Raw genomic sequence first — 25908 nt, forward strand, 5'->3', positions numbered from 1 at the left:
AGGGGCCTGGTGCAGCGCCTCCCAGCACCCAGCTGGGCCACCAGGGATCGGGAGTGCCGGCAAATGAGCCCGGCACTTAAGAGGCGGGGGGGCTTCACGGGGGCCGGGGACAGCAATGGGGGCAGGTGCTGGCAGGTGGCCAGCAACAAAAATGGCCACCCGCCACCTCCCCTTTAACTAGCGCTGCCCCAGCTGCAGTTAGGCCCCCTTGACCCCGGCAGACATAGCGTCCGGCGGTAACCCACTGCTGAATTTCGTGGGAGGTGTTAGCGGCGCCGCGCCCAGGTGCTAGTTGATTTGCGCCCCGTTAGCGCCCTTGGAGGGCGCTAATGGGAGGCGCAAATCAACCGAATTTAGCCTCCTTGTTGTCTCCAATGCTACTTTTTGACGTCCAGTCAGACACAGTTCATTTTACTAGCATTTATTCAATGCCAAAATTATAGCATTGTAGTTTGCTCTGTAGATGTAGAATATTCTAGCACTCCAGTTTACTGTAGCTAGATTGAGCCAATTTGAATTTTACATCAATGATGGTATTTCCAATTTGTGTTTTTTTTTTTAGCAATTTTTGTTCTTAATCAGAATTTGTTGACAAAAAGAAATACAATCAGTGACCCTTTTCAATAAGGAATAGAAAGACTTGCATTTATATAGCGCCTTTCACGACCTCAGGACATCTGATTGCCTAACAGCCATTGAGATAGTTTTGAAGTCTCGTCACTAGTGTAATGTAGGAAAGATGGCAGCCAATATGCGCACAGCAAGCTCCCACAACCAGCAATGTGATAATGACCAGATAATGGGGGAAAAATTCGGTATCGCCCCATTTGGGGCGCCATTATCGGCCGTGCGCAAAGTTTAGCGCCTGGCGCTAATTATCGCCTCCGACAGCAAACTTGGCTTTTATCGCCCCTGGAGGTGATTGGAGCGCTAAATCAGGCGCTTCACACCTGTCTTAAGGCGCAAAGGCCGAGGAGCGAGGCGCTACCTCAGAGTGCTGGTGAAGCAAGGAAGGGCAAATCAAAATAAACCTGCAAAGTGCTGCTCAGTACTCAAAACTCCTTCACACAGCGTTGAATTTCTCCAGAAGAGTCTCTCTCAGAATGCGTGGTGCAAAAATGTCACCGACAAAAAAAGGCAGGAAGCGGTCGCCTTTAAATAGCCCTCCCCTAGTCCCTTTCTGACAGCATAACGCTCCCCTCAACCTGTCATTGCTAGCGGCAGGCGGTAAGGCAAGGGGCGCCACTCAATATCCGGTCCGGGGCGCTAATGGGGCGTTGTGCACTCGACTGATGTCACAATCTGCCGGCACAGGAGATCGTGGTGGTAGTGTTTAGCGTCGCCACAAAATGTCTCGTTAATTTCGCAGGCGGCGCAAACGTCACCGCGCCCGGGCGCTAGTTGCTTTGCGCCCCATTAGTGCCCTCTTAAGGCGCTAACGGGAGGGGCAAACAACTGAATTTTTCCCCCAATCTGCTTTAGTGATGTTGGTTGATGGATAAATATTGGCCAGGACATCAGGGAGAACTCCCCATGTCATCTTCGAATAGTACCATGGAATCTTTTGTGTCCACCAGAGAAGGCAGACGGGGGCCTTGGTTTAACATTTCATCTGAAAGACGGCACCTCTGACAGTGCAGCACTCCTCCATACTGCACTGGAGTGTCAGCCCAGATTTTGCGCTCAAGTTTCTGGAGTGGGGCTTGGACTCACAACCTTTTGTCTCCGAGGCGAGAGTACAACCAGCTGAGCCGCAGTTGACACCTATGCTTATTTAGGGAGAAATAGATGTCATCAATAGATTACAAATATATGGCTAGTAATTTGTATATTAAAATTAAAGTATAAGCTATTATGAACCAATTTCATAATTCCTGGAGTTTTTACATAAAACAAAATTGGCTTTGAGCTGCTAAATGCATTTTGTGGAATATGTCCCCAATTTCCCCATACTAAAATGGCAGCACTGGAATAATTCCATAAAATTATTATTTGTATATGAACTTCTGTTACTTGTACTGCTTCCAAATAAGTATACCTTTCACATTAATGTGGTTGGATTGCATTGCTTTTTATTGACATATTGCAGTATAATTGATCCATCACTTTTGAGTTTATTTCTTGAACTGTTTTTTCACAGGTGCTGCAGAAGCTGCTTCCACTTCCTCCTCCTCCTCCTCTTCCAGTTTTGTGAATGGTGCTACCAGCAAGAATCTTCCTGCAGTGCAGACAGTTGCTCCAATGCCAGAGGATTCTGCTGAAAACATGAGGTTAAATTCAGTCTGTTCTTTTCTATCCTCATGAATTCCATTTTTTTTGTAATACTTCTTAACAAAGTGCAAAACTAAGATAACTGGAGGAAGCTTCTTTGATGGTTGAGTAGGTAAGTACACCACCTTGAATGTCACTGAGCCATACAGACCAGGAAAATCTCAGGTTTGATCCCTGATCTGTGCTTAGTTACCTGATCTCGGTTATGTTGGCAGTATGGGTGCTATGGTTGCTCCCGTTTTCCTAGGGATAGGGAAGGGAAAATAAAGCAGAGTTTCTCCTTGAGATCCACTGGCCTGTATTGAAGTGGGTTGTTGTGAATACTAAGGGCAGACAAAATCGGGATCAGCTTTGATTCCCCACCTCCCGCCCCCACCCCCAACATTGCATTGCAGTCATCAGAACTCGTCGCCTAGACTTACACAGGAAGTATGACCACTTGAGAGAGTTACTGGAAGACTGCAAATAACAGGAGCAAAGAGACAGTGCGAGAAGAGATTGGCGGCTAACATAAAAGGGAAACTAAAGATCTTCTTTAGGCATATTAACAGCTGTCAGCGGAACGGTGGGGCTGGTTAGGGACCAAAATGGTGAACTATTGGTGGAAGCAGTTTGGCTGAGGTACTAAATGAGAACTTTGCATTGGTGTTTAACAAGGAAGAGGACTTTGCCAAAGCTATGGTGAATGAGAAGGTTGCTGGGATACTGGATGAGATAAAAATAGATAAAGAGAAGGTACTAGAAAGTGTGGCGGTAATTAAAGTGGATAAGTCACCTGGTCCAGATGGGATGCATCCTAGGTTGCTGCGGGAAGTAAGGGTAGAAATTGCAGAGGTGCTGGCCACAATCTTCCAATTCTCCTTAGATAAAGGAGTGGTGCCAAAGGACTGGATGATTGCAAATGTTACACCCTTGTTCAAAAAAGGGGAGAAGGATAAACCTGGCAATTGCAGGCCAGTCAGTTTAACGTCGGTGGTGGAGAAGCTTTTAGAAACAATAATCCGGGAGAAAATTAACAGCCACTTGGGCAAGCATGGACTAATAAGGAGAACCAGCACAGATTTGTTAAGAGCAAATTGTGTTTGATATCTTGATGGAATTTTTTGATGAGGTAACATAGAGGGTGGGTGAGGGCAGTGCAGTTGATGTTGTGTATATGGACTTTCAAAAGGTGTTGATAAAGTACCACATATTAAGCTTCTTAGCAAAATTTAAGCCCAAGGGATAAAAGGGGTAGTAGTAGCATGGATACAAAATTGGCTAAGGGATAGAAAACAGAGGGTTGTGGTGAATGGCTGTTTTTCAGAAGGGATGTATACAGTGGCGTTCCCCAAGGTTGTACACTAGGACCACTACTGCTAATGGTATACATTAATGACTTGGGCGTACAGGGCACAATTCAATTTCAAAATTTGCAGATGACACGAAACTTGGAAGTGTAGTAAACAATGAAGAAGATAGTAATAGACTTAAAGAAGACTTAGGCTGATGGAATGGGTGGACACATGGCAGTTGAATTGCAATGCAATAAAGTATGAGATTATGCATTTTGGTAGGAAAAATGAGGAGAGACCATATATACTAAATGATACAATTTTAAAGGGGGTGCAAGAACAGAGAGACCTGGGGGTGCTTGTGCACAAATCTTTGAAGGTGGCATGACAGGTTAACAAAGGAGTTAATAAAATACAGTATATGGGATCCTGGGCTTTATAAATAGAGGCATAGAGTACTAAAGCCAGGAAGTTATGCTAAACCTATATAAAACATTAGTTTGGCCCCAGCTGGAGTATTGTGTCCAATTCTAGGCACCACACTTTTGGAAGGCCATGAAGGCTTTGGAGAGGGTACGGAAGAGATTTACTAGAATGTTTCCATGAATGAGGGATTACAGTTGTGTGGATAGACTAGAGAAGCTGGGGTTGTTCCCCTTGGAGCAGAGAAGGCTAAGGGGAGATTTGATAGAGGTGTTTAAAATCATTAATGATTTAGATAGAGTAAATAAAGAGAAACTGTTTCCAGTATCTGAAGGATTGATCACGAGATAGCACAGATTTAAGGTGATTGGTAAAAGAACCAGAGGCGACATGAGGTAAAACTTTTTTACGCGACGAGTGGTTAGGATTTGGAATGCACTGCCTGATAGGGTGGTGGATACAGATAGTAGCCTTCAAAAGGGAATTGGATAAATACTTGAAGGAGAAAAAATTGCAGGGATATGGGTAAGAGCGGTGGAGTGGGACAACCTGGATTGCTATTCGAAAGAGTCAGCGCAGACTCGATGGGCCGAATAGCTTCCTTCTGTGCTGTACTATTCTATGATTCTAAGTTCCCATGGGATGCAGCACCTTCAGTAGAAGAGAAAAGAAAATTGAAGGGAAAAAGAATATTAAGGGGGAAAAGATAATTTCAGGAATTGATTTTTTTCATCTTTTTGTGTTCATGATAAGTTCCCATTATTTTAAATCCTATGGGTTATTAATCAAATTATGCATATATTGTACCCTGAACTCTGATTTAAGTAGAATTTTGCAGGCAAAATTAAACAATTACATTGAGCAAGAACATTTCAAATTACAGTTCAGCATTTATGCAGTGCAAATTTCTTGTAAGTGGATTGACCTAGAGTGGTGAGAATATGGAACTCACTACCACATGGAGTGGTTGAGGTGAATAGCATAGATGCATTTAAGGGGAAGCTAGATAAGTACACGTGGGGGAAAGGAATAGAAAGATATGTTGATGGTGTGAAATGAAGTAAGGTGGCAGAAGGCTCGTGTGGAGCATAAACACCGGCATGGACATGTTGGACTGAATAGCCTGTTTCTGTGCTATAAAATTCTATGACTTGCTGCAATATTGCTATATTTACATCTACTTTTTTTTATTTCTAAACAGCATCACAGCAAAACTTGAACGTGCCCTGGAAAAGGTTGCTCCACTGTTACGTGAAATCTTTGTGGACTTTGCTCCATTTCTTTCACGAACTCTGCTGGGCAGTCATGGCCAAGAGTTGTTGATCGAAGGTACAGGTGCTGTATAGTTAACTTTTATCTACATGATGTCTATGTAGCCTTGCTGAGAAATAGTTGGTAGGATGGTTACTGACTTTTATATTTTACTTTGATGGCAAAGAGAATTGGGTACAACAACTTCTATTTATATAGTGCCTTTAATGTAGAAAAATGTTCCAAGGCGCTTCACAGGAGCTTTATCAAGCAAAATTTGACACCGAGCCTCATAAGGAAATATTAGAGGATGACCAAAAGCTTAGTCAAAGAGGTAGGTTTTAAGGAGCGTCTTAAAGGAGAAAAGAGAGGTGGAGAGCTTTAGGGAGGGAATTCCAGAGCTTGGGGCCTTGGCAGCTGAAAGCACGGCCGCCAATGTTGGAGCGATTAAAATCGCTCAAGAGGCCAGAATTGCAGGAGCACAGATATCTGAGGATTGTAGGACTGGAGGGGATTACAGAGATAGGGAGGGGCGAGGCCATGAAGGGATTTGAAAACAAGGATGACTATTTTAAAAAGGTACAGGAAAATTTCTGTCCTTTTAGGATAAAAATGTGGTCATTAACTTTTAAAATAAAGCTACATTTTGTTTCTTCGGTTGAAACAGTGGATCATGTTTGACCTTTTTGTTTCAAGACTTTTGCACCTTCAGATACTGTAAAAATTTTGCACCTAATTCTAGATATTTAAAGTTTCAGTAGAATTTTCTTCTAATCTGAATAATATCTCTGAATTTTGCTTAATTTCTTTCTTGAATTATACATTTTAAATTAAAATGGTATCTTTTGAATTGTCACTGATATCTTGAGACACAGCATGTATATACAACAGCACAACATGGCATCCGTTAAGAACTGCACTACATATGGCTTTATTATTATATACATCAGTAGTCCACCAGGTGGCTCTGTTACACTTATCCCTCCTTATTGAAGAAATTAATCAGCAAATAATCATTGTACGTGACTTGCATGGTATACACAACTCTTGGTATACATTTCTCAAATGGAACCCATTTCATGTTTCCAAATTCTACTATAGAATTCTGTAACACAAACAAAAGATATGAACTTATTTTCCATATTTACAGATTAAACTTAACCACTGGTTTTCTGTTTCGAAGAGGATACCTTCTTTCTTGAACAGAACTTTCAGATCTTGTTGTAGGACTTTGACTCATTCTAGGCTGCGCCTGCAGAGAATTTTTCTCCAAGGGCTGACCTTGATCTACATTTGGACTCTTTACACTTTCAGACTGTTTGTCTGCCTGACTCGGGCTCAGACTTAAATTCTGACTTTGTCTTGGACTTGTTTCTGGTACATCTGATGTAGGATTTGCTACTGGTACTCTACTTGTAACAAGACTATCTGACTCATCAGAATAAATGTAACCATCCCAGCTTTCAACTCCTTCCACATCTGTAGGTAAGATATGATCAATGTGAACAAACCTAACCTTTCCATGATCAGAAATGATCAAACATCTTGACCAAATAGCTGCAAGGGCCACATATCTTCACTACTCTTCCTGGTAACCACTTTAACCATTTATGGTGATGGTTCTTCACTCTAACCTTCTGGTTCAACTTCACACTTCTCTCTCTAACTCTGCCTTTATCATGACTCTCTTTCTGCCTTGATTGTTTCTCTTCTATGGACTGTGCCAAGTTTGACTTTAACAACGAGAACCTGGTTCGTGGCTGTCGTTTGAGAAACAACTCTGCTGGTTTTCTACCGGTAGTGATATGAGGAGTATTCTGATAGGTAATCAGAAAATTTGCCAGTTTGTGGTCCAACGACAACTGATGTTTCTTTGGATTTGGATCTAACATTTACTTGATGAGGGCACGTTTGACAATTTGTACTGTGCGCTTTGCTGCACCATTTGAAGCAGGGTGGTACGGTGGAACTTTGGTATGTTTCACACCATTTCTGCTCATGAACTGTGTGAACTCTTCTGAACAAAATTGCGGACCATTATCAGACACAATTTCTTCTGGAGGCCATATGAAGAAAACAATCTTTGCAAATTGTCTAGTGTTTTGCTTGTTGTTATTATCAGCATCGGAAATACCTCTACCCACTTCGAGTGACTATCTGTTACTATGAACAATTACTGTCCTTCTAGCTCAGCAAAATCTACATGTAACCTTTGCCACACTCTGGGAGGCCATTTGCATGGCTGTAATGGTGCTGATGGTGGTTTCTTGCTCACCGATTGACATGTTGTACAATGACTGACTATGTACTCTATCTCTTTATCTAAACCTGGCCACCATAAATAACTGTGCAAAGCTCTTGATCAAGCACATTCCCAGGTCATGAAGATCTCCTAACAATTTAGACCTGAACCTATTTGGGATAACCATTCTTGCTCCCCACATGATACAATCTTTATCCACTGTCAATTCATTCCTACGAATGAAGTATGGATGGATATCTTCCTCTGATACCTGGTTTGGCCATCCATTTGCTGTGTAATCGTACACCTTTGACATAATTGGGTCGCGTTTGGTTGCCCTACCAATCTCTTCAGCTGTGACTGGCAGCTCATCAATGTATGAGAAATTGAGCACTTCTTCCTTATAGGGTGTAACTTGAGATGGGGATGGCAACCTAGACATAGTATCAGCATTACTGTGATCAGCTGATCGTCTGTACTCAATGTCATACGTATACACTGACAAAATCAAAGCACATTTCTGCATTTGGGCTGCAGCTAAGGTTGGAACTGGGTACTTTGAATGGAGGATTGCTGTCAGGGGCTTATGATCAGTAACTATGGTAAACTTACGACCAAACAAGTATTTGTGAAACTTCTTGACCCCAAAAATCAATGACAAAGCTTCCCTTTCGATCTGCGCATAATTCCGCTCACTGGCACTGAGAGTGCGTGAAGCAAAAGCAATTAGTCTCTCCTCCCCACTATCTAGCATGAGAGATCACTGCCCCAACTCTATGGAGAGACGTCACACGCTAGCTTGATCTCTTTAGATACATCATAGTGAACTAACATGGTACTCTCTACTAACTGGCTTTTACACGCTTTGAATGCTGTGTCGCATTCTTTTGACCACTTCCAAGGGACCTGTTTTCTCAACAGCTCATTCAGTGGATGTAACAGTGTAGCTAAGTTTGGGAGGAACTTTCCGTAATAATTCAAAAGATCCAAAAATGATTGAAGTTCAGAGACATTTTTGGGAGTGGGTGCATTTCTGATTGCATCCAGCTTTCCCTTGGTTGGATGTAAACCATCTTTGTCTACTCTGTGCCCTAAGTACTCCACTGAGTTTTGAAATAACTCACACTTGTGAGCTGTCATTCGTATTCCATGCTTCTCTAGCCGTTTGAGCACTTCATTCAGCACCTCATCATGGATTTGCCTGTTTGGTGCTGAAATGAGTATGTCATCCAAATAGCACACTACCCCCTTCAATCCCTTGCAAAATTTGATTCATCACCCCCTGGAATATGTCAGGGGCAGAAGACACTCCAAATGGTAGCCTATTGAACTGATAGGCCTCGGTGAGTATTTATAGACAAGCATGACTCCTTGTCTATACTCTTCGTCTAACTCAAGTTGTAGGTAGGCATTTGTTAGATCTAACTTCGAAAAGATCTGACCACCTGTCAGCGTTGTGAACAAATCTTCCACATTTGGCAATGTATTGGGTAGATTACACTCTAGAACCTGGTTTACGGTTACCTTATAATCCCCACACAACCTTACCTTACCATCTTACTTAAGTACAACAACAATGGGTGTAGCCCAATTACTCAGATCTACCTTAGAGATAATGTTCTCAGTTTCTAGTCTTTTGAGTTCTTGCTCAACTTTCTCTTTGAGTACGTATGGTACGGGACGTGGCTTGCAGTAAAGTGGTCTTGCATCCTTCTACACTCTGACACTCGCCTTGAAGTCTTGGATCGGACTGCCCGTTTCACTGAACACCTTCAGATACTACTTGATGCAAATTTCGCTTCCACACGAAAATTCTCATTCCAATCCAGCTTCAGTGATCCCAACCAATTTCTACCTATCGAGGCAGGCTGGTCTCCTGCCACTACTATAAGAGGCAAGCTCTGACACTGATCCTTGTATTTCACTGGTATGGTGACACTTCCTACTACAGGGATTTGCTGTCCTGAGTAGGCTCGCAGCTCTACCTTTGATTTCTCTAGTCGATAATCACGCAACTTGTCGCGATATAGTGATTCCGGTACTATGCTCACGGATACACCAGTGTCGATTTCCATGGGTATCCTGGTTCCTGCGACATCTACTTGGATGACGATACCTCGCGAATCGCTATTAGATACCTTCGTGCCCCTGGTGACGTGAATCTCCAGAAACTCCTTGTCCTGCTCCTTCTCTTCAACAGTATGTAGTGTCTGGTAATTTCTACTTCTAGCATTGCCAGTCGGTTTAATCTTCTGTCAGCACGCCTTCGCAAGATGTCCAGTTTTCTTGCAGTAGAAACACTCTGCCTTCACTTATGGACAGCTTTGAATGATGTGTTGTCCCAGGCACTGATAGCATGACTTCAATGCACTGTTACGTGACTTCAATGCACTGTTACCTTGGCCAGTTGCTGAGGCCTTGGGGCCCAACTGCCTTTTACTTTTAGGCTGCAGTCGATTCACCTCGGTTGTCTGACGACTGGAAATGGTGCGGAACAATCGGTGTTTCGGTCGGCCATATCCATCGACATAGCTGTCTGACAAGCTAAGTCAAAAGTCAAGTTGGGTTGTCAACAATTTACTTCTGATACATTTTTCAACCCACAAACAAAGCGGTCACGCAAAGCTTGGTCCTGAAAGTTTCCAAAATGACAGTGAGTTGATAGATTTTTTAAAGCTACAATGTACTTACTTATACCATCATCATTTAATTGATCACGTCTTCCAAAACGATAACGTTCAGAAATTTCCTGGGGCTCAGGACTGTAGTGCTGTTCTAACTTAGTTAGGATCTCCTTCAGTGGCGTGTCCTTCGCCTTGGCGTGAACAAGCAAATTTTTCAGGGTTTCATACACTTCAGGGCCGGCTTCGGTCAAAAAAAAGCCCGTTTCATTTCTAAAATCATCCGTTGCGGTTTACATCAATGGGGACTTCGACGATACTATTCGTGGTGAAAAACATTTCTGGACGCTCTACATACGCTCTGAAAGTGTCTCGGTTGCGATGGAACTCACCCAAGCGCCCTGTTATTCCCATAGGTGCGGCCATCTGGACACTGGCAACATCGACAGTTCAGCTACGTGTGCTCGAAATTTACCTCGGATTTTTAAGTATTTCTGCAAAACGAAGAACTTCCAACAGTCCCTCCATTGGTTGGCAGGATTGTCCTCCAACAAAAATTTCAGCTAGGGAATCAGCAATCACATCCTCACCGCTAATTCTGTGATATCTTGAGACACAGCATATATATGCAGTAGCACAACATGGCTTCTGGTAAGAACTGTACTGCACATAGCTTTATTATATACATCAGTAGTCCACCAGGTGGCTCTATTACAGTCACAACTTGCGAAATTCTGATGTTAGACACTATCTGTGCTTCTAACTACTGCACTGTTCTTCTCGGGCTTTTTCTGCACAGATATTATGCTGCCAGTTCCCTTTGTTCAACTACTCGGTGATCATTTTGTTGACAAATGTAAGGGGTGGTGGAAAGTGACCTAATTTTGAGAACAGAATGTTGCATGACAAAATGGATGAAATGATTACTCATGAGTTACAACGAGATTAACACCTAGTAATATGGTAATACACATTTTGTGGTGTTGTGGTTCATCCAAGATTGGATGTCGGACAGGCAGTCTGACACACAGGCAATGGAGGGGTCGAGAGAGATGATGGAGAGGTAGAGCTTTGTGTTGTCAGAGTACATTTAAAAGCTGACCTCATGTCTGCAGCTGATGGGCTGCTTGTAGATAAGGAGAGGGTCAAGTAAGGATACTCGGGAGACTCCAGAGGTAACCGTGTGGGGGCGGTAAGAGAAGCCATGGCTGGAGATGCTCTGGTTACAAATGGATAAGTAAAAGTGCAGCCGGGTGAAAGCTGTCCTCCCAAGCTGGGCAGTGGAGCAGAGGCATTGGAGTAGGACTGTGTCAAAGGCTGCAGATAGGTCAAGGAGGATGAGGAGGGAAAATGAACTGTGGTCACATGCATAGAAAATGTTGTTTGTTACTTTGATTAGGACTTCTTTAGTGCAAGTAATATAAAGGCCAATAATAAAAGTTTTTATTAATATATTAAGAGTAAGAGAGTGGCTAAGGGAGATGTGGGCCCATTAAAAACAGGCGCAGGTGATACTGGAATAGACAGCACAGTAATGGCAGATTTATTGAATGAGTACTTTGTATCCGTTTTCATAGAGAGGAAGAGGGTAAAATACCAGTGATAGAAGGGAAACTAAAAAATAAATCAAAGGGAGGAATTTACTGGATTCAATTTAAGTTTTAAAAAATGGGACTTAGGATAGATAAATCTCCAGGACCTGATGGTTTCTGGTGGGGGGGATCACGAACAAGGGGACATAATTTTAAAATTAGAGCTTAGGGCATTCAGGATCGAAATCGGGAAGCACTTTTTTTAACACAAAGGTTAGTAGAAATCTGTTAGTGAGGTGGAAATGATTATGGGAACATAGGAAAGTACAGGGCCAGAAAATATTTTGCAGTACATCTGAACAGCCCTAAAAACTATGGCCCGTAAATTCCGATAGGAGGCTTCCTGCGTGCAGATGCCTCCTATCGGAAAAAAATCTACGAACTTACCTGAAGGCTCCTGAGGTCCGGGCACTTCCGCTCCTGGACTTCTCCACAGTCGAAATGCGCAGGGCCCACGTATCCCAGGGGCGCATACAGTTCGCAAGCGTCCCTGGGATCACGTGGGCCAGGCCAGCCAATAGGAGAAGGGAATCTCCCTTCATACTTTTGACAGATAGACCTGTCAAATATATGAATGGAGATCACCCCAAAAAGACACTAAAACATTAAATAAATTTTTTAAAAACCATCACGTTTTTAAAATGAGTTAACATTACATTAAATTCAATATTTTAAACAAAAATTTAATTATTAAAAAAAATATTTAAAGTTTTTTACGGGGCTAAAAATAAACTTACCTTTTTTAAAAGTATTTTTTAAATTATAAATGAGTGAAAAAAAAATATTTTAAAAACTTTTTTTTCAACTCTTATGCTGGTAAAAGCAGGCCTTACGCCTACTTTTGCCAGGCATAAGATTTCTACGGGTTTTCAGCGGGCGGAGGTTCTGCAGAAAGCGGAACTCTCCATCCGCAGAGGCCCTTCTCTAGGGCAGGCGTCCAATCAGTCAAGAGCATTCTTGACAGGTCGGAAATTCCGGTTTTCAGCGCATGCGCTTCGCATGCCTGAAACTGGCATTTCCGATGTCCCTATGGGTGTGTACACAGCCCATAGGAAAATACAGGCCTATGTCTCAATTGCCAACTCCCTCAAATAAGCATACAATTCCTCCTTAAATTTTCTCTCACTACATGCCTCCCTGGGCAAGCTATTCTATAGGATCACCACTCTCTGCGTAAAATAATTAAATCTAACCTAGCTGTGCAACTCCTATGGCGCTCGAGTTTCAGACAATCAAGTTATCTATTCCTTTAAGTGTCTTGGTAGTGAGGCCAAGGGAAGTAGTGGAGAGGCTGCACTTGGATAAGTAAGACTGGACCCACAAAAAGCCAGTCCCACAGAACTGGACAATAGAGGATTGGAGGTGATGGAGAAGGCTAAGTGGTCAACTGTGTCAATTGACATGTAGGGGTCGAGAAGCAAAACACACCATTGTTGTAGTCACAGAGGATGTCATTTACGACTTGGTCAAAGTGGTCTCTGTGCTGTGAATGAGGTGTCAGCCAGACTGAGGGACTTGATCACTTTTGGGATAGCTCGGTATGGACCTGCAAGATAAGGACTTCTTCAAGGAAAAGAAAAGTAAAATACTACAGGTGCTGGAAATCTAAAATTAAAACAAAATGCTGGTAACACTCAGCAGGTCAGGCAGAATCTGTGCAGAGGCAGTAGAGGAGTTGAGAGAGGTAGTGGAGAAGGGCAGAAGCAAGACTGGAATAATTTAATTAGGAAGTTTTGGGGGGAGAGCCACGGAGCTAGAAAGCGACAACATGTTCGTAGACTTTAGAGAGGAGTTTATCGCAGGTGTTTGTTATTTTTTCCTTTGTAAATTCATTTGGAGATTGTTCAAACCATGAATATTCTTAACCTATCTCAAACATTAAGCTTATATCTCTGTCTGCACTTCAACTAAACTGTAAAGAATTGCAGTGCACCATTAATGGCATTTTTAAATAAATTTTTTATCTAATTAATTTTTAATGTATGGTTTAAAGGGAATAAATTGTGAAGATCCAGAGGTTATGATTTATTTTTCACTCATGATGCTAATTCTAATTCACTTGTAACATCATTCATGAGTAATAACACCAGCTACTTGTGGGACATAACTCATATCCCATGGGCCTTCATAATGTATCCTCTGTGTATAGATATAAGATAAACATGTATGCAAAACATTAGCAACAGTTAATTAGGAAGCAAAACTTAATAGAACTATGCACCATATGCAAAATTGGGCCTTAGGTTCATTAACATTTTATGTGTGAGCTTCTGGGGACTGTCGCGCCTCCACAGACATTGAAGATGACGAATGTCAGAATGCTTGCCTCGCATATAGAATCCCAGAAGGAGAATTGGAGTGGGTAACCGGGGGTGGGGTGGTTGGGGGCGCGATCTCGATGTTTGTGGAGTCGGAGGAGCACTTTAGCTCCTCCTGGCTCCACCGGAAGATTTTGTAAAAATTTAGTTTTTAAAATAACTTACCTTTTTGTTGGCAGCCAGAGCAGCCACTGAAGAATCCTGAGCAAGATAGGTCTGCTCATCAGAAATTTCCCAAAGGTGTTAGGCCCTTAATTAGAATATGCCTGTTTCAGGCAGCTGCCCGAGATGCCTTAAAAATAGGCCAGACGAATTTAGCAGTGGCCAGAACATATGTGCAGATTGGCATGGGCCGTTCCACTGTAAAATTTGCTCGCGTTGTGCCCGTTTAAGCCCGAAAAACGGCAAACAATGCATACCAATTTCTACCCCTCTATCTGCCTTTTCAGTTTATATCAAATAACTGTAAATGCAACTCCTGTACACATTCAGTTTCTGTTGTCAGTCAGGCCCATAGATGACGATGGTAAGTTGGGGATTGAGCTGTTTCCCTAGAAGTAAGGACAATCTCAGTTCTCTCACAGTGCTCGGTTGCTTTTAGCTGGAAATAGTGCACGGCAGAAGGAAACCGAAAAGGGAGAGAGGGGAAACAAGGATTCAAGGGAATTGTAGAGAAAAAGCCTTGAACATAGAAAAACATCAAGACTAATTAAATATTACACTGTCATCATTTATATTTGGCAGATTGTCATTCACACTGAGGATGTAAGATATTTTAGTATTTTTAAATGACAGGATTTATCAACATCCAGAGAAAAATTATTTTGACAGAATAAAACACATTTCTATTTCAGTGAAGCATTGTCTAAAATTGTCACTTTATCTCTCTTTATTCCTTCAAGCCATTCTTTCTTTGTTGTTTTAATGTCATTGCTGTTGCGTTTATCTATTTATATTTTTGTATCAATTGCAAACTATAAGGATAGTTTTGTGTGCAACATCAGCAAGAACTATATTTAGCCTGCTAAAAAAACATGCTTTAGTTTACAAACCTCAATGGCAATTTAAGAAATGTACAAACTAAATTTGAATCCCGTTTCCTGACATTTTCATTTTCTGTAATTACTTCTTTTTACTTTTTCGTTCTTTCTTTCCTTGTCTGCATTCTTATTTTTCTTTCCTTATCTCTCCTAGAATAATTTGGGTTTTTTTTCTTCCCTTCATTCATAGTTTTCCTTTTGCACCCGATCTCTAGTTTCATTTTCTATTTTTTATAACTTTTCTTTTTCATGTTTTGTTTAGTTATTTTTAGTTTATCTTGCTGCTCATCCTACTTTTCTGTTCCTTTAAATGAAACTGGGCTGTAAAGCAAAGGGATTAACTTATAAGCTGGATCCAACCCAACACAACAGTGGAAGGAAACAAACAATGGATGACATAAGATCCAAAAGATGAATACCAAGAGGTAGTTGAAGTGATCAGGGTCTGGACTAAGAAACAATAAATTATCACTGATTTAGCTGAGAGGTGGGTTACCATTGAACTTTGTTTATATCCTCCTGTGCTGCTGGAGATTGTGCATTGTGCCTATTACATCACTATTGCTAGCATTTGATTTACGGTATAACACTTACTTAATGGATCTATTTGGCGCCAGATTTTTGTCTATTATGTTTATATGAATCATAATTGGGAGAAATAAGATGGGAATTGTAAAAGTGCTTAATATTTTTAATTGATTTTAGTTATGATTGTATTTATTCCAAATAGGCACCTAGAACTGAAGTACTAGATTTTCGAATACCCTGTATGACTTCTGTGTACGTAAATAATTTAGTAGAATTGTATATAAAAGTTCTATAAGGTGCTTGATAGGAGCTTCTTGTCCTTATCTGTATTACCACCTTTTGAGAAGAATGCTACAGTTGGCAAGTCTGCTTTTCAAATTTTGGTTATATGCACTTTCTATGCACAACAGCATCACTCACGTGGACACAAAGACCTACAAAAATAGGAAATTATCATAGTCCTTGGCTGCAGTTCAAATGTCGATTCATTTCTCCTTTTAAATCTTTTAAATTTGCCGGGATTCTACAGCAGAAAATCATCGGAACCGTTGGAGAAATGGCATAAATGATCGTTTATGCCATTTCTGTAGGAGTTCCACCAATCTCCCACTGAAATTACAGCAGGAGATCAGGAGAACCTTGCAGAAATGCAGGGCCAATATTTATAATAATGCATATATAATAATCCTATTATGCAGTACAAATTGGAATTATTTTTGAAACCCCTAATAATAGAATGCTTAGTTCACATGGCCCAGAGCTTAGTATGAAAAATGACCAGAGACCTAAATCAGAATTCACTTACAAGCATGGTATGTAATTGTCATCTTAAAATTTGATTTTCTACTAGGTTGAATTAATTCTTAAGAATAGAAATTATATGTAAGTTCAAACAGTCTTGTAATTCTAGAGTGAAAAACTCAGTTGCTCACCACCCTAAAATGTCTGATTAAAATGGAATTGTAGAACTTAAATTTTTAAGAAAAGTTAACTTCTTTCTATTTAGCCTCTTAGCTTATTGGGGATTGATTAATGGGTCATTGCAAGCAACACAAAATCTTTCTTGATTTGAAATGTATTGAAGCAAAGCCTAATAAAGCAATGTGTTTTGGTCGAATAGTATGTTTGCATAAACTGATCATTACCTTACAGCTTAGATGCATTCTAGTTTCTTTTAAATAATTATACAAGCATCATATTATGAACACAAAATTAGAATTTCACAATGCAGAAACTACCATAAATATAATTTATTAGTTACAAATGATTTTCTAATTGATTTACTGGTGATATTCTACAAAGCAGTAATTTATCACACAAAGTGGATGCAACAGTTAATTAGCATATCCTATAGCACGAGAAAATGAAAGACATTGAGCACCAGCTGCAAAATAGTCCTGTGCCAATGTGGGTCATTTAGAAGTAATTACTATCCATCTATTATACTGCTGATTAGAAAGGTCATGCACTCTCCCTTCCACCCCCCCCCCCCTCCCAATTGTAACCCTTAGACATGTGGTCAGCGCTATAATTATACATAGAGAACAATTGGAGATGTGGAGAAACTGTTCAACGTGGCCTATCAATAAAAACATTTAGCTTTTGGATCTTGCATATCAGCGGGTTTGAAGCACAATACCTATATTTCTCAATTGTAGCAATGGAAACCATTCTCTTTGAGATTTGGCAGAAAACACTTGCAAAATAATTTCTTTTGAAACAGGTTACATCATGTGTCTTTTGGGTCTTAAGTCTGATGTAGCATTGAACTATATCTGCTCCATGTTATAAGACAAACTCCTGATGATTATTGTGTGTATTGCATAATTAGATAAAAATAGCATTGCTGTGAAAGAAGAGATTAAAATCGTAGTGACTTAAAATAGCAGAACACACCAGACCTTGTCGCTATATTTTACAGATACTTTGGAGCCACTGTGGGGATGCAAAGATGGAGTAATTTCAGTGGAATAGTGATGACTTGCATTTGTTTTCATTATGGTTTAATGGACACAATTTTCTTTAAACTTATGTTAGAGTGCATGGTACATATAAAGCCAAGCACATGAGAATTTGAAGACTTAATTGCAGTGATATTTAAAGTAAAACACCCCTGTATTGAAAATAACAAAAACTAGGACTAATGGAAAAAGTTTCCGTGGTGTAGGTACCATTAATAGTTTGCATTTTCTCTCGCTTTAGATTGCGTATTCCACATTTTTATTGAAAAGATAGTCACAAGTCAATACGATCCAGTGAATGCAGCTATATTTTAACATATTAATATAGTGTATTATGCATTCCTATATTCCACTTTGGAAGCAAACTTGTAGGGGAAATGGGTGATACAGTACACTCTTTTTGCAGCTCTGACATCTGAGTTTGATTCCAGCCCAGAGTTATAATATGACGCCAACGGGCAGGAAGGACCCTTCACCAGCACTATTTAAAGGGCTCATCCACTACTTAGTTGCTGCTTTGTCATTTCAGACGGCTGGTGAAATTCTTGGTGTTTTTTTCCCCTAGCCAGTGATTCCATCCACCTCCTTGGCTACTGTCTCAGGCTGAACCAGACTGTTCACAACATCGCCGTCCCACTTGATCCTAAGCTAAGCTTCCGACTCCATATCCTCTCTATCTCAAAGACCGTCTACTTCCACCTCTGTAATATCGCCCGTCTCCACCTCTGCCTCAGCCCATCTGCTGCTGAAACCCTCTTCCATGCTTTTATTACTTCCAGACTCTGTTGTTCCAATGCTGTACTGGCTGTCCTCTCATCTTCCACCCTCCATAAACTTAAGCTCATCCAAAACTCTACTGTTCATATCCTAATTCGCAGCAAGTTCTGTTTAACCATCACCCCTATGCTTGTTGATCTACATTGGCTCCTGCTCCAGTAATGCCTCACATTTTCAAATTCTCAACCTCAGGTTCAAATCCCTCCCAAGCCTTGCCCCTCCCTATCTCTGTAACCTCCTACAACCCTCCGAGAACTTAATTAGAGGAAATTTCTGTTCATTCAGGACTGGATGACATACAAGTACTTTGACAACACTGAAGCACTGTAAGAAGCTGATAGCTCACTCTGAATTCACTGAGAATCCACATTGCTATTTCTGATGATCACCTATCTCTGGCAGGAAAAGAAATTGGGCAGTACCCCAAGGTGTTCGGATTTATGAAAGGTACTTAGAAAGTATGATCTTTTCTTCCTGAGATTGTCCTTATGTGGGATTTGAATTTGCTTCTGAGCTAATTGATATCAGGAACCTTTGGACCTAATGGTTCTTGTACTTGTAAGGTTTTGCATTAAAAATAATTATTTTACTGTCTCTCAACTCAGCAGAGTTTGTTAAATGCATTGGTGATCAGCCCATCTTGTCTGGAATGAAAATGTTTTTCTATTCATTCTCGGGATATGGGCATCACTAGCAATGCCAGCATTTATTGCCCATCCCTGGTTGCCCTTGAGAAGGTGGTGGTGAGCCAGTCCATGTGGTGAAGGTACTCCCACAGTGCTTTTAGGTAGGGAGTTCCAGGATTTTGACCCACTGACGATGAAAGAACGGTGATATATTCTGGAGGGAGAGGGTTAACAGCCAGTTGTTCTGGTGCATATAGGTACCAACGATACAGGTAAAAAACAGGATGAGGTCTTAAAAGCTGAATATAGGGAATTAGGAGGTAAATTAAAAAATAGGACCTCAAAGGTAGTAATCTCAAGATTGCTACCAGTGCCACGTGCTAGTCCGAGTAGAAATAGAAGGATATTTCAGATGACTACATGGCTAGAAGAATGGTGCAAGGGGGAGGGATTCAAATTCCTGGGACATTGGAACCGGTTCTGGGGGAAGTGGGACCAGTACAAACTGGACGGTTTGCACCTGGGCAGGACCGGGACCGATGTCCTAGGGGGAGTGTTTGCTAGTGCTGTTGGGGAGGGTTTAAACTAAAATGGCAGGGGGTTAGGAACCTGTGCAGGGAGACAGAGGAAAGGGAAGCAAGGATAGAAGCAAAAGACAGGAAGTGGAAAAGCAAAAGTGGCAGTCAGAGAAATCAAGGGTGTAAATCAAACATGGCCACAGTAAATAATAATTCTAAAAGGTCTAAGAGTGTTAAAAAAACAAGCCTGAAGGCTTTGTGTCTTAATGCGCCGAGCATTCATAATAAGGTGGAGGAATTAGCTGCGCAAATAGATGGAAACGGTTATGATATAATTGGGATTACGGAGACATGGCTCCAGGGTGACCAAGGCTGGGAATTCAACATCCAGGGGTATTCAATATTCAGGAAGGAGAGGCAATAAGGAAAAGGGGGTGGGGTAGCATTGCTGGTTAAAGAGGAGATTAACACAATAGTAAGGAAGGATATTAGCTCTGATGATGTGGAATCTGTATGGGTAGAACTGAGAAATACCAAGGGGCAGCAAACGTTAGTGGGAGTTGTATACAGACCTCCAAACAGTAATACGGAGGTTGGGGATGGCATTAAACGGGAAATTAGAGATGCGTGCAAAAAGGGCACAGCAGTTATCATGGGTGACTTTAATCTACATATAGATTGGTCTAACCAAATTAGTAACAATATCGTGGAAGAGGAATTCCTAGAGTGTATACGGGATGGTTTCCTGGACCAATATGTCGAGGAACCAACTAGAGATCAGGCCATCTTAGACTGGGTATTATGTAGAACATAAGAACATAAGAACTAGGAGCAGCAGTAGGCCAATCGGCCCCTCGAGCCTGCTCCGCCATTCAATAAGATCATGGCTGATCTGATCCTAACCGCCAATCTACTATCACAGAACCATCTCCTGAATCTAACAGAATTAGACACACGAAATAGGAGCAGGATCAGGCTACATGGCCCCTGGGCCCGCTCCGCTACCCACAGGGCCATGACCGATCCGAACCTAGACTTATGTCCAAATTCCTGCCCGCTCCCCATAACCCTTTATTCCCTTTACTTCTAGGAAACTGTCTATTTTTGTTTTAAATTTATGTAATGATGTAGCTTCTACAGCTTTTTGGGGCAGCATATTCCATGGACCTACCACCCTCTGAGTGAAGTAGTTCCTCCTCATCTCAGTTTTGAAAGAGCAGCCCCTTATTCTAAGACTATGCCCCCTAGTTCTAGTTTCACCCATCATCGGGAACATCCCGCATCCACCCGATCCAACCCCTTCACAATCTTATATGTTTCAATAAGATCGCCTCTCATTCTTCTGAACTCCAATGAGTAGAGTCCCAATCTACTCAACCTCTCCTCATATGTCCATCCCCTCATCCCCGGGATTAACCGAGTGAACCTTCTTTGTACTGACTCGAGAGCAAGTATGTCTTTTCTTAAGTATGGACACCAAAACTGTATGCAGTATTCCAGGTGCGGTCTAATGAGAAAGGATTAATTAGCAATCTTGTTGTGCGAGGCCCCTTGGGGAGGAGCGATCATAATATGATAGAATTCTTCATTAAGATGGAGACTGAAGTAGTTGATTCAGAGACTTGGGTACTTGGAAACTACGATGGTATGAGGCGCGAGTTGGCTAGGATGGATTGGGGAATGTTGACGGTGAATAGGCAATGGCAAACATTTAAAGATCGCATGGATAAACTACAGAATTTGTTCATCCCTGTTTGGCATAAAAATGAAACAAAAAAGGTGACTCAACATTGGTTAATAAGGGAAATTAGGGATAGCTTCTATAGATATGTGAAGAGAAAAAGCCCCTTGCAGTCAGAATCAGGGGAATTTATAATGGGGAACAAAGAAATGGCAGACCAATTCAATACATACTTTGGTTCTGTCTTCACAAAGGAGGACACAAATAAACTCCCAGAGATGTCGGGGAACATAGGGACTAATGAGAGGGAGGAACTGAAAGAATTCAGTATTTGTAGGGAAATGGTGTTAGGGAAATTGACGGGATTAAAGGCCGATAAATCCCCAGGGCCTGATAATCTACATCCTAGGGTACTTAAGGAAGTGGCCCTAGAAATAGTAGATGCATTGCTGGTCATCTTCCAAAATTCTTCAGACTCTGGAACAGTTCCCATGGATTGGAGGATAGCTAATGTAACCCCACTATTTAAAAAAGGTGGTAGAGAGAAAACGGGGAATTATAGATCGGTAAGCCTGACATTGGTAGTGCGGAAAATGCTAGAGTCCACAGGATCAGACAAAGCCAACATGGATTTACAAAAGGTAAATCATGCTTGACTAATCTACTGGAATTTTTTGAGGATGTAACTGGTAGAATAGATAAGGGAGAACCAGTGGATGTGTATTTGGACTTTCAGAAGGCTTTCGATAAGGTCCCGCATAAGAGACTAGCGTGCAAAGTTAAAGCACATGGGATTGGGGGTAAGGTACTGACTTGGATAGAAAACTGGTTGGCAGACAGGAAGCAAAGAGTTGGAATAAACGGGTCTTTTTCCGAGTGGAAGGCAGTGACTAGTGGGGTACCGCAGGGATCGGTGCTAGGACCCCACTTATTCACAATATATATTAATGACCTAGACGAGGGAACTAGATGTACTATCTCCAAGTTTTGCAGACGACACAAAGCTGGGTGGGCGTGTGTGCTGTGAGGAAGATGCAGAGAAACTCCAGTACGATTTGGACAGGTTGGGCGATTGGGCAGATGCATGGCAGATGCAGTATAATGTGGATAAATGCGAGGTTATCCACTTTGGTGGCAAAAACAGGAAGGCAGATTATTATATGAACGGCAGTAGATTTGGAAAAGGGGAAGTGCAACGAGACCTGGGTGTCCTTGTGCACCAGTCGCTGAAGGTAAGCATGCAGGTGCAGCAGGCGGTTAAGAAGGCAAATGGTATGCTGGCCTTCATAGCGAGAGGATTTGAGTACAAGAGCAAGGATTTCTTGCTGCAATTGTACAGGGCCTTGGTGAGACCACACCTTGAGTATTGTGTGCAGTTTTGGTCGTCTTATCTGAGGAAGGCTGTTCTTGCCATGGAGGGAGTGCAGCGAAAATTCACCAGGCTGATACCTGGGATGGCAGGAATGACGTTTGAAGGGAGATTGGGTCGATTAGGCTTATATTCGCTAGAGTTTAGAAGAATGAGAGGGGATCTCATTGAAACTTATAAAATTCTAACAGGACTCGACTGACTAGATGCAGGAAGGCTGTTCCCAATGGCGGGGGAGTCCAGAACCAGGGGTCACAGTCTAAGGATAATGGGTAAGCCATTTAGGACTGAGATGAGGAATTTCTTCACCCAGAGAGTGGTGAACCTGTGGAATTCTCTACCACAGAAGACAGTTGAGGCCAATTCATTAAATATATTCAAGAAGGAGTTAGATATATTTCTTAAGGCTAAGGGGATCAAGGGATATGGGGAGAAGGCAGGGACAGGGTACTGAATTTGAATGATCAGCCATGATCACATTGAACGGTGGAGCAGGCTCGAGGGGCCGAATAGCCTACTACTGCTCCTATCTTCTATGTTTCTATATATCCAAGTTGAGATGGTGACTTGGAGGAGATGGTGTTCCCATGCACCTGCTGTCCTTCTCCTTATAGGTGGTGGAGTTCGCGGGTTTGCTGACTAAGACGACCTGGCGAGTTGCTGAAATGCATCCTGTAGAGGCGCCAGTAGTGGAGGGAGTGGATGTTTAAGGTGCTGGATGGGCTGCTGATCAAGCAGACTGCTTTGTCTTAAATCGTGTTTAGCTGCTTGTTGTTGCAGCTATTCCAATCCAGGTAAGTGGAGAGTATTCCATCATACTCCTGACTTGTGCTTTGTAGGTATTGGAGAGGCTTTAGGGAGTCTGGAGCTGAGCTACACGCCGCAGAACACCCAGCCTCTGACCTGCTCTTGTAGCCACGGTATTTATGTGGCTGGTTCACTATCAGTTTTAACAATGTATTACAAAGTATTTACAGCACAGGCCATTTGCCCCAACAGGTCCATGCTGGTGTTTATGCTCTATACGAGCCTCCTCCCACCCTTATTCATCTAGCCCCATCAACATATCCTTCTATTCCCCTCTCCCTCATGTGCTTATCTAGCTTCCCCATTAAATGCATCTATACGATTCACCTCAACTACTCCTGTGGTAGCGAGTTCCACATTCTAACCACTCTGGGTAAAGAAATTTCTTCTGAATTCCCTATTGAATTTATTCATGACTATCTTATATTTATGGCTTCTAGTTCTGGTCAAGCTTGCAAGTGGAAACATCTACGTCTACCCTATCCAACCCTTTGATCTTAAATACCTCTATCAGGTCCTCCCTCAGCCTTCTCTTTTCTAGAGAAAAGAGCCCCAGCCTGTTCAATCTTTCCTGGTAAGTATAACCTCTCAGTTCAGGTATCATTCTAGTAAATCTTTTTTGCATCTTCTCCGGTGCCTCTGTATCCTTTTTAGAATATGGAGACCAGAGCTGTTCACAGTACTCCAAGTATGGTCTAACCAAGGTTCTACACAAGTTTAACATAACTTCTTTGAGGTTCCACCACAGACCCAATTCACGTATGAACCGGGGTCATGCAAGGCTGTGTCATCGCACCAACGCTCTTCTCGATCTTCCTTGCTGCAATGCTCCATCTCGCCCCTCAGTAAGCTCCCCGCTGGGGTGGAGCTAATTTACAGAACAAACGGGAAACTGTTCAACCTCCGTTGCCTCCAGTCCAGATCCAAGGTTGTCCCATCCTCTGTCGTCGAATTACAGTATGCAGACGACGCTTGCGTCTGCGCTCACTCGGAGGTCGAACTCCAAACCATCATCGACACCTTCACCGAAGCGTATGAGAGCATGGGCCTTACACTAAACATCCGTAAGACAAAGGTCCTCTACCAACCTGCCCCCGCCACACAGTACTGCCCCCCAATTATCAAAATCCACAACAAGGCCTTGGACAACGTGGACCACTTTCCATACCTCGGGAGCCTACTGTCAACAAGGGCAGACGTCGACGACGAAGTCCAACACCGCCTTCAGTGTGCCAGTGCAGCCTTTGGTCGCCTGAGGAAGAGAGTGTTTGAAGACCAGGACCTCAAACCCGGCACTAAGCTCATGGTCTACAGAGCAGCAGTGATACCCGCCCTGCTGTATGCCTCAGTGACATGGACCATGTACAGCAGGCACCTCAAAGCACTGGAGAGGTACCACCAACGCTGCCTCCGCAAGATCCTGCAAATCCATTGGTAGGATAGGCGCACCAACGTCAGTGTTCTTGCTCAGGCCAACATCCCCAGCATCGAAGCTCTGACCACGCTCAATCAGCTCCGATGGACGGGTCACATTGTCCGCATGCCCGATACGAGACTCCCAAAACAAGCGCTCTACTCGGAACTCTGACACGGCAAGAGGGCCCCAGGTGGGCAGAGGAAACGCTTCAAGGACACCCTCAAAGCCTCCTTGAAAAAGTGTAACATCCTCACTGACACCTGAGAATCCCTGGCCCAAGACCGCACAAAGTGGAGGAGAAGCATCCGGGAAGGCGCCGAACACCTCGAAACACTTCGCTGGGAGCAAGCGGAAGCCAAGCGCAGGCAGCGCAAGGAGCACATGTCAACCCAAGCACCCCAACCACCGTCTGCCCCACCTGTGACAGAGACTGTAGGTCCCGCATTGGACTCATCAGTCACCTGAGAACTCACTTTTAATGTGGAAGCAAGTCACCCTCGGTTCCGAGGGACTGCCTAAGAAAGAAAGACACAAGTTTAACATAACTTCTTTGCTTTTCAAGTCAATCCCTCTAGAAATGAACCCCAGTGCTTTGTTTTCTTTTTTTATGGCCTTATTAACCTGCATCGCTACTTTTAGTGATTTGCGTATCTGTACCCCCAGATTCCTCTGTTTCTCTACCCATTTAGACACTTATTTTCCAAGGAGTATGTGGCCTCCTTATTCTTCCTACCAATATGTACTACCTCAAACTTATCTATATGAAGTTCATTTGTCAATTACACGCCCATTCTGTAAGTTTATTAATGTTTTCCTGTATTTTGTCGCAGCTCTCCTCTGTTAACTACACCCCCCAATCTGTTGTCATCCGCAGATTTTGAAATTGTACTTCTGATTCCTGAGTCTGAATTGTTTATGTAAATGGTGAAGAGCAGTGGTCCCAGCACCGATCCTTGTGGAACACCACTTCCCACCATTTGCCAATCTGAATAGCTACCGTTAACCCCTACTCTCTGTTTTCTGTTTTGTAGGCAGCTTGCTATCCATTTTGCTAGTTGTCCCCTGATCCCACATGCCCTCACCTTAGTCATGTATCTACTATGCGGTACCTTATCGAAGGCTTTTTGGAAATCCAAATATATTGCATCTACTACATTACCCTTATCTACCCTTTCTGTTACTTCTTCAAAGA

The 25908-nt window shown here is 42.3% G+C and overlaps 1 protein-coding gene across 3 annotated transcripts in view; it reads left to right on the forward strand.

Annotated features, from left to right (window-relative positions):
* Positions 1–25908, forward strand: part of LOC147111942 (neurobeachin-like) — a 1011877-nt gene that overhangs the window by 513892 nt on the left and 472077 nt on the right. For 2 of the 3 annotated variants that reach the window (XM_085999351.1, XM_085999350.1), the window contains 2 exons: positions 2141–2270; positions 5170–5297. In XM_085999351.1, the coding sequence (XP_085855477.1) occupies positions 2141–2270; positions 5170–5297 (258 nt within the window). Of the gene's footprint in view, positions 1–2140; positions 2271–5169; positions 5304–25908 lie in introns of all 3 variants that reach the window. The other variant, XM_085999349.1, reaches the window with a different exon arrangement.

The sequence above is a fragment of the Somniosus microcephalus genome, chromosome 10 (assembly GCF_052327205.1).
Source record: "Somniosus microcephalus isolate GS21.2 chromosome 10, FLI_Smic_1.0, whole genome shotgun sequence".
NCBI lineage: Eukaryota > Metazoa > Chordata > Chondrichthyes > Squaliformes > Somniosidae > Somniosus > Somniosus microcephalus.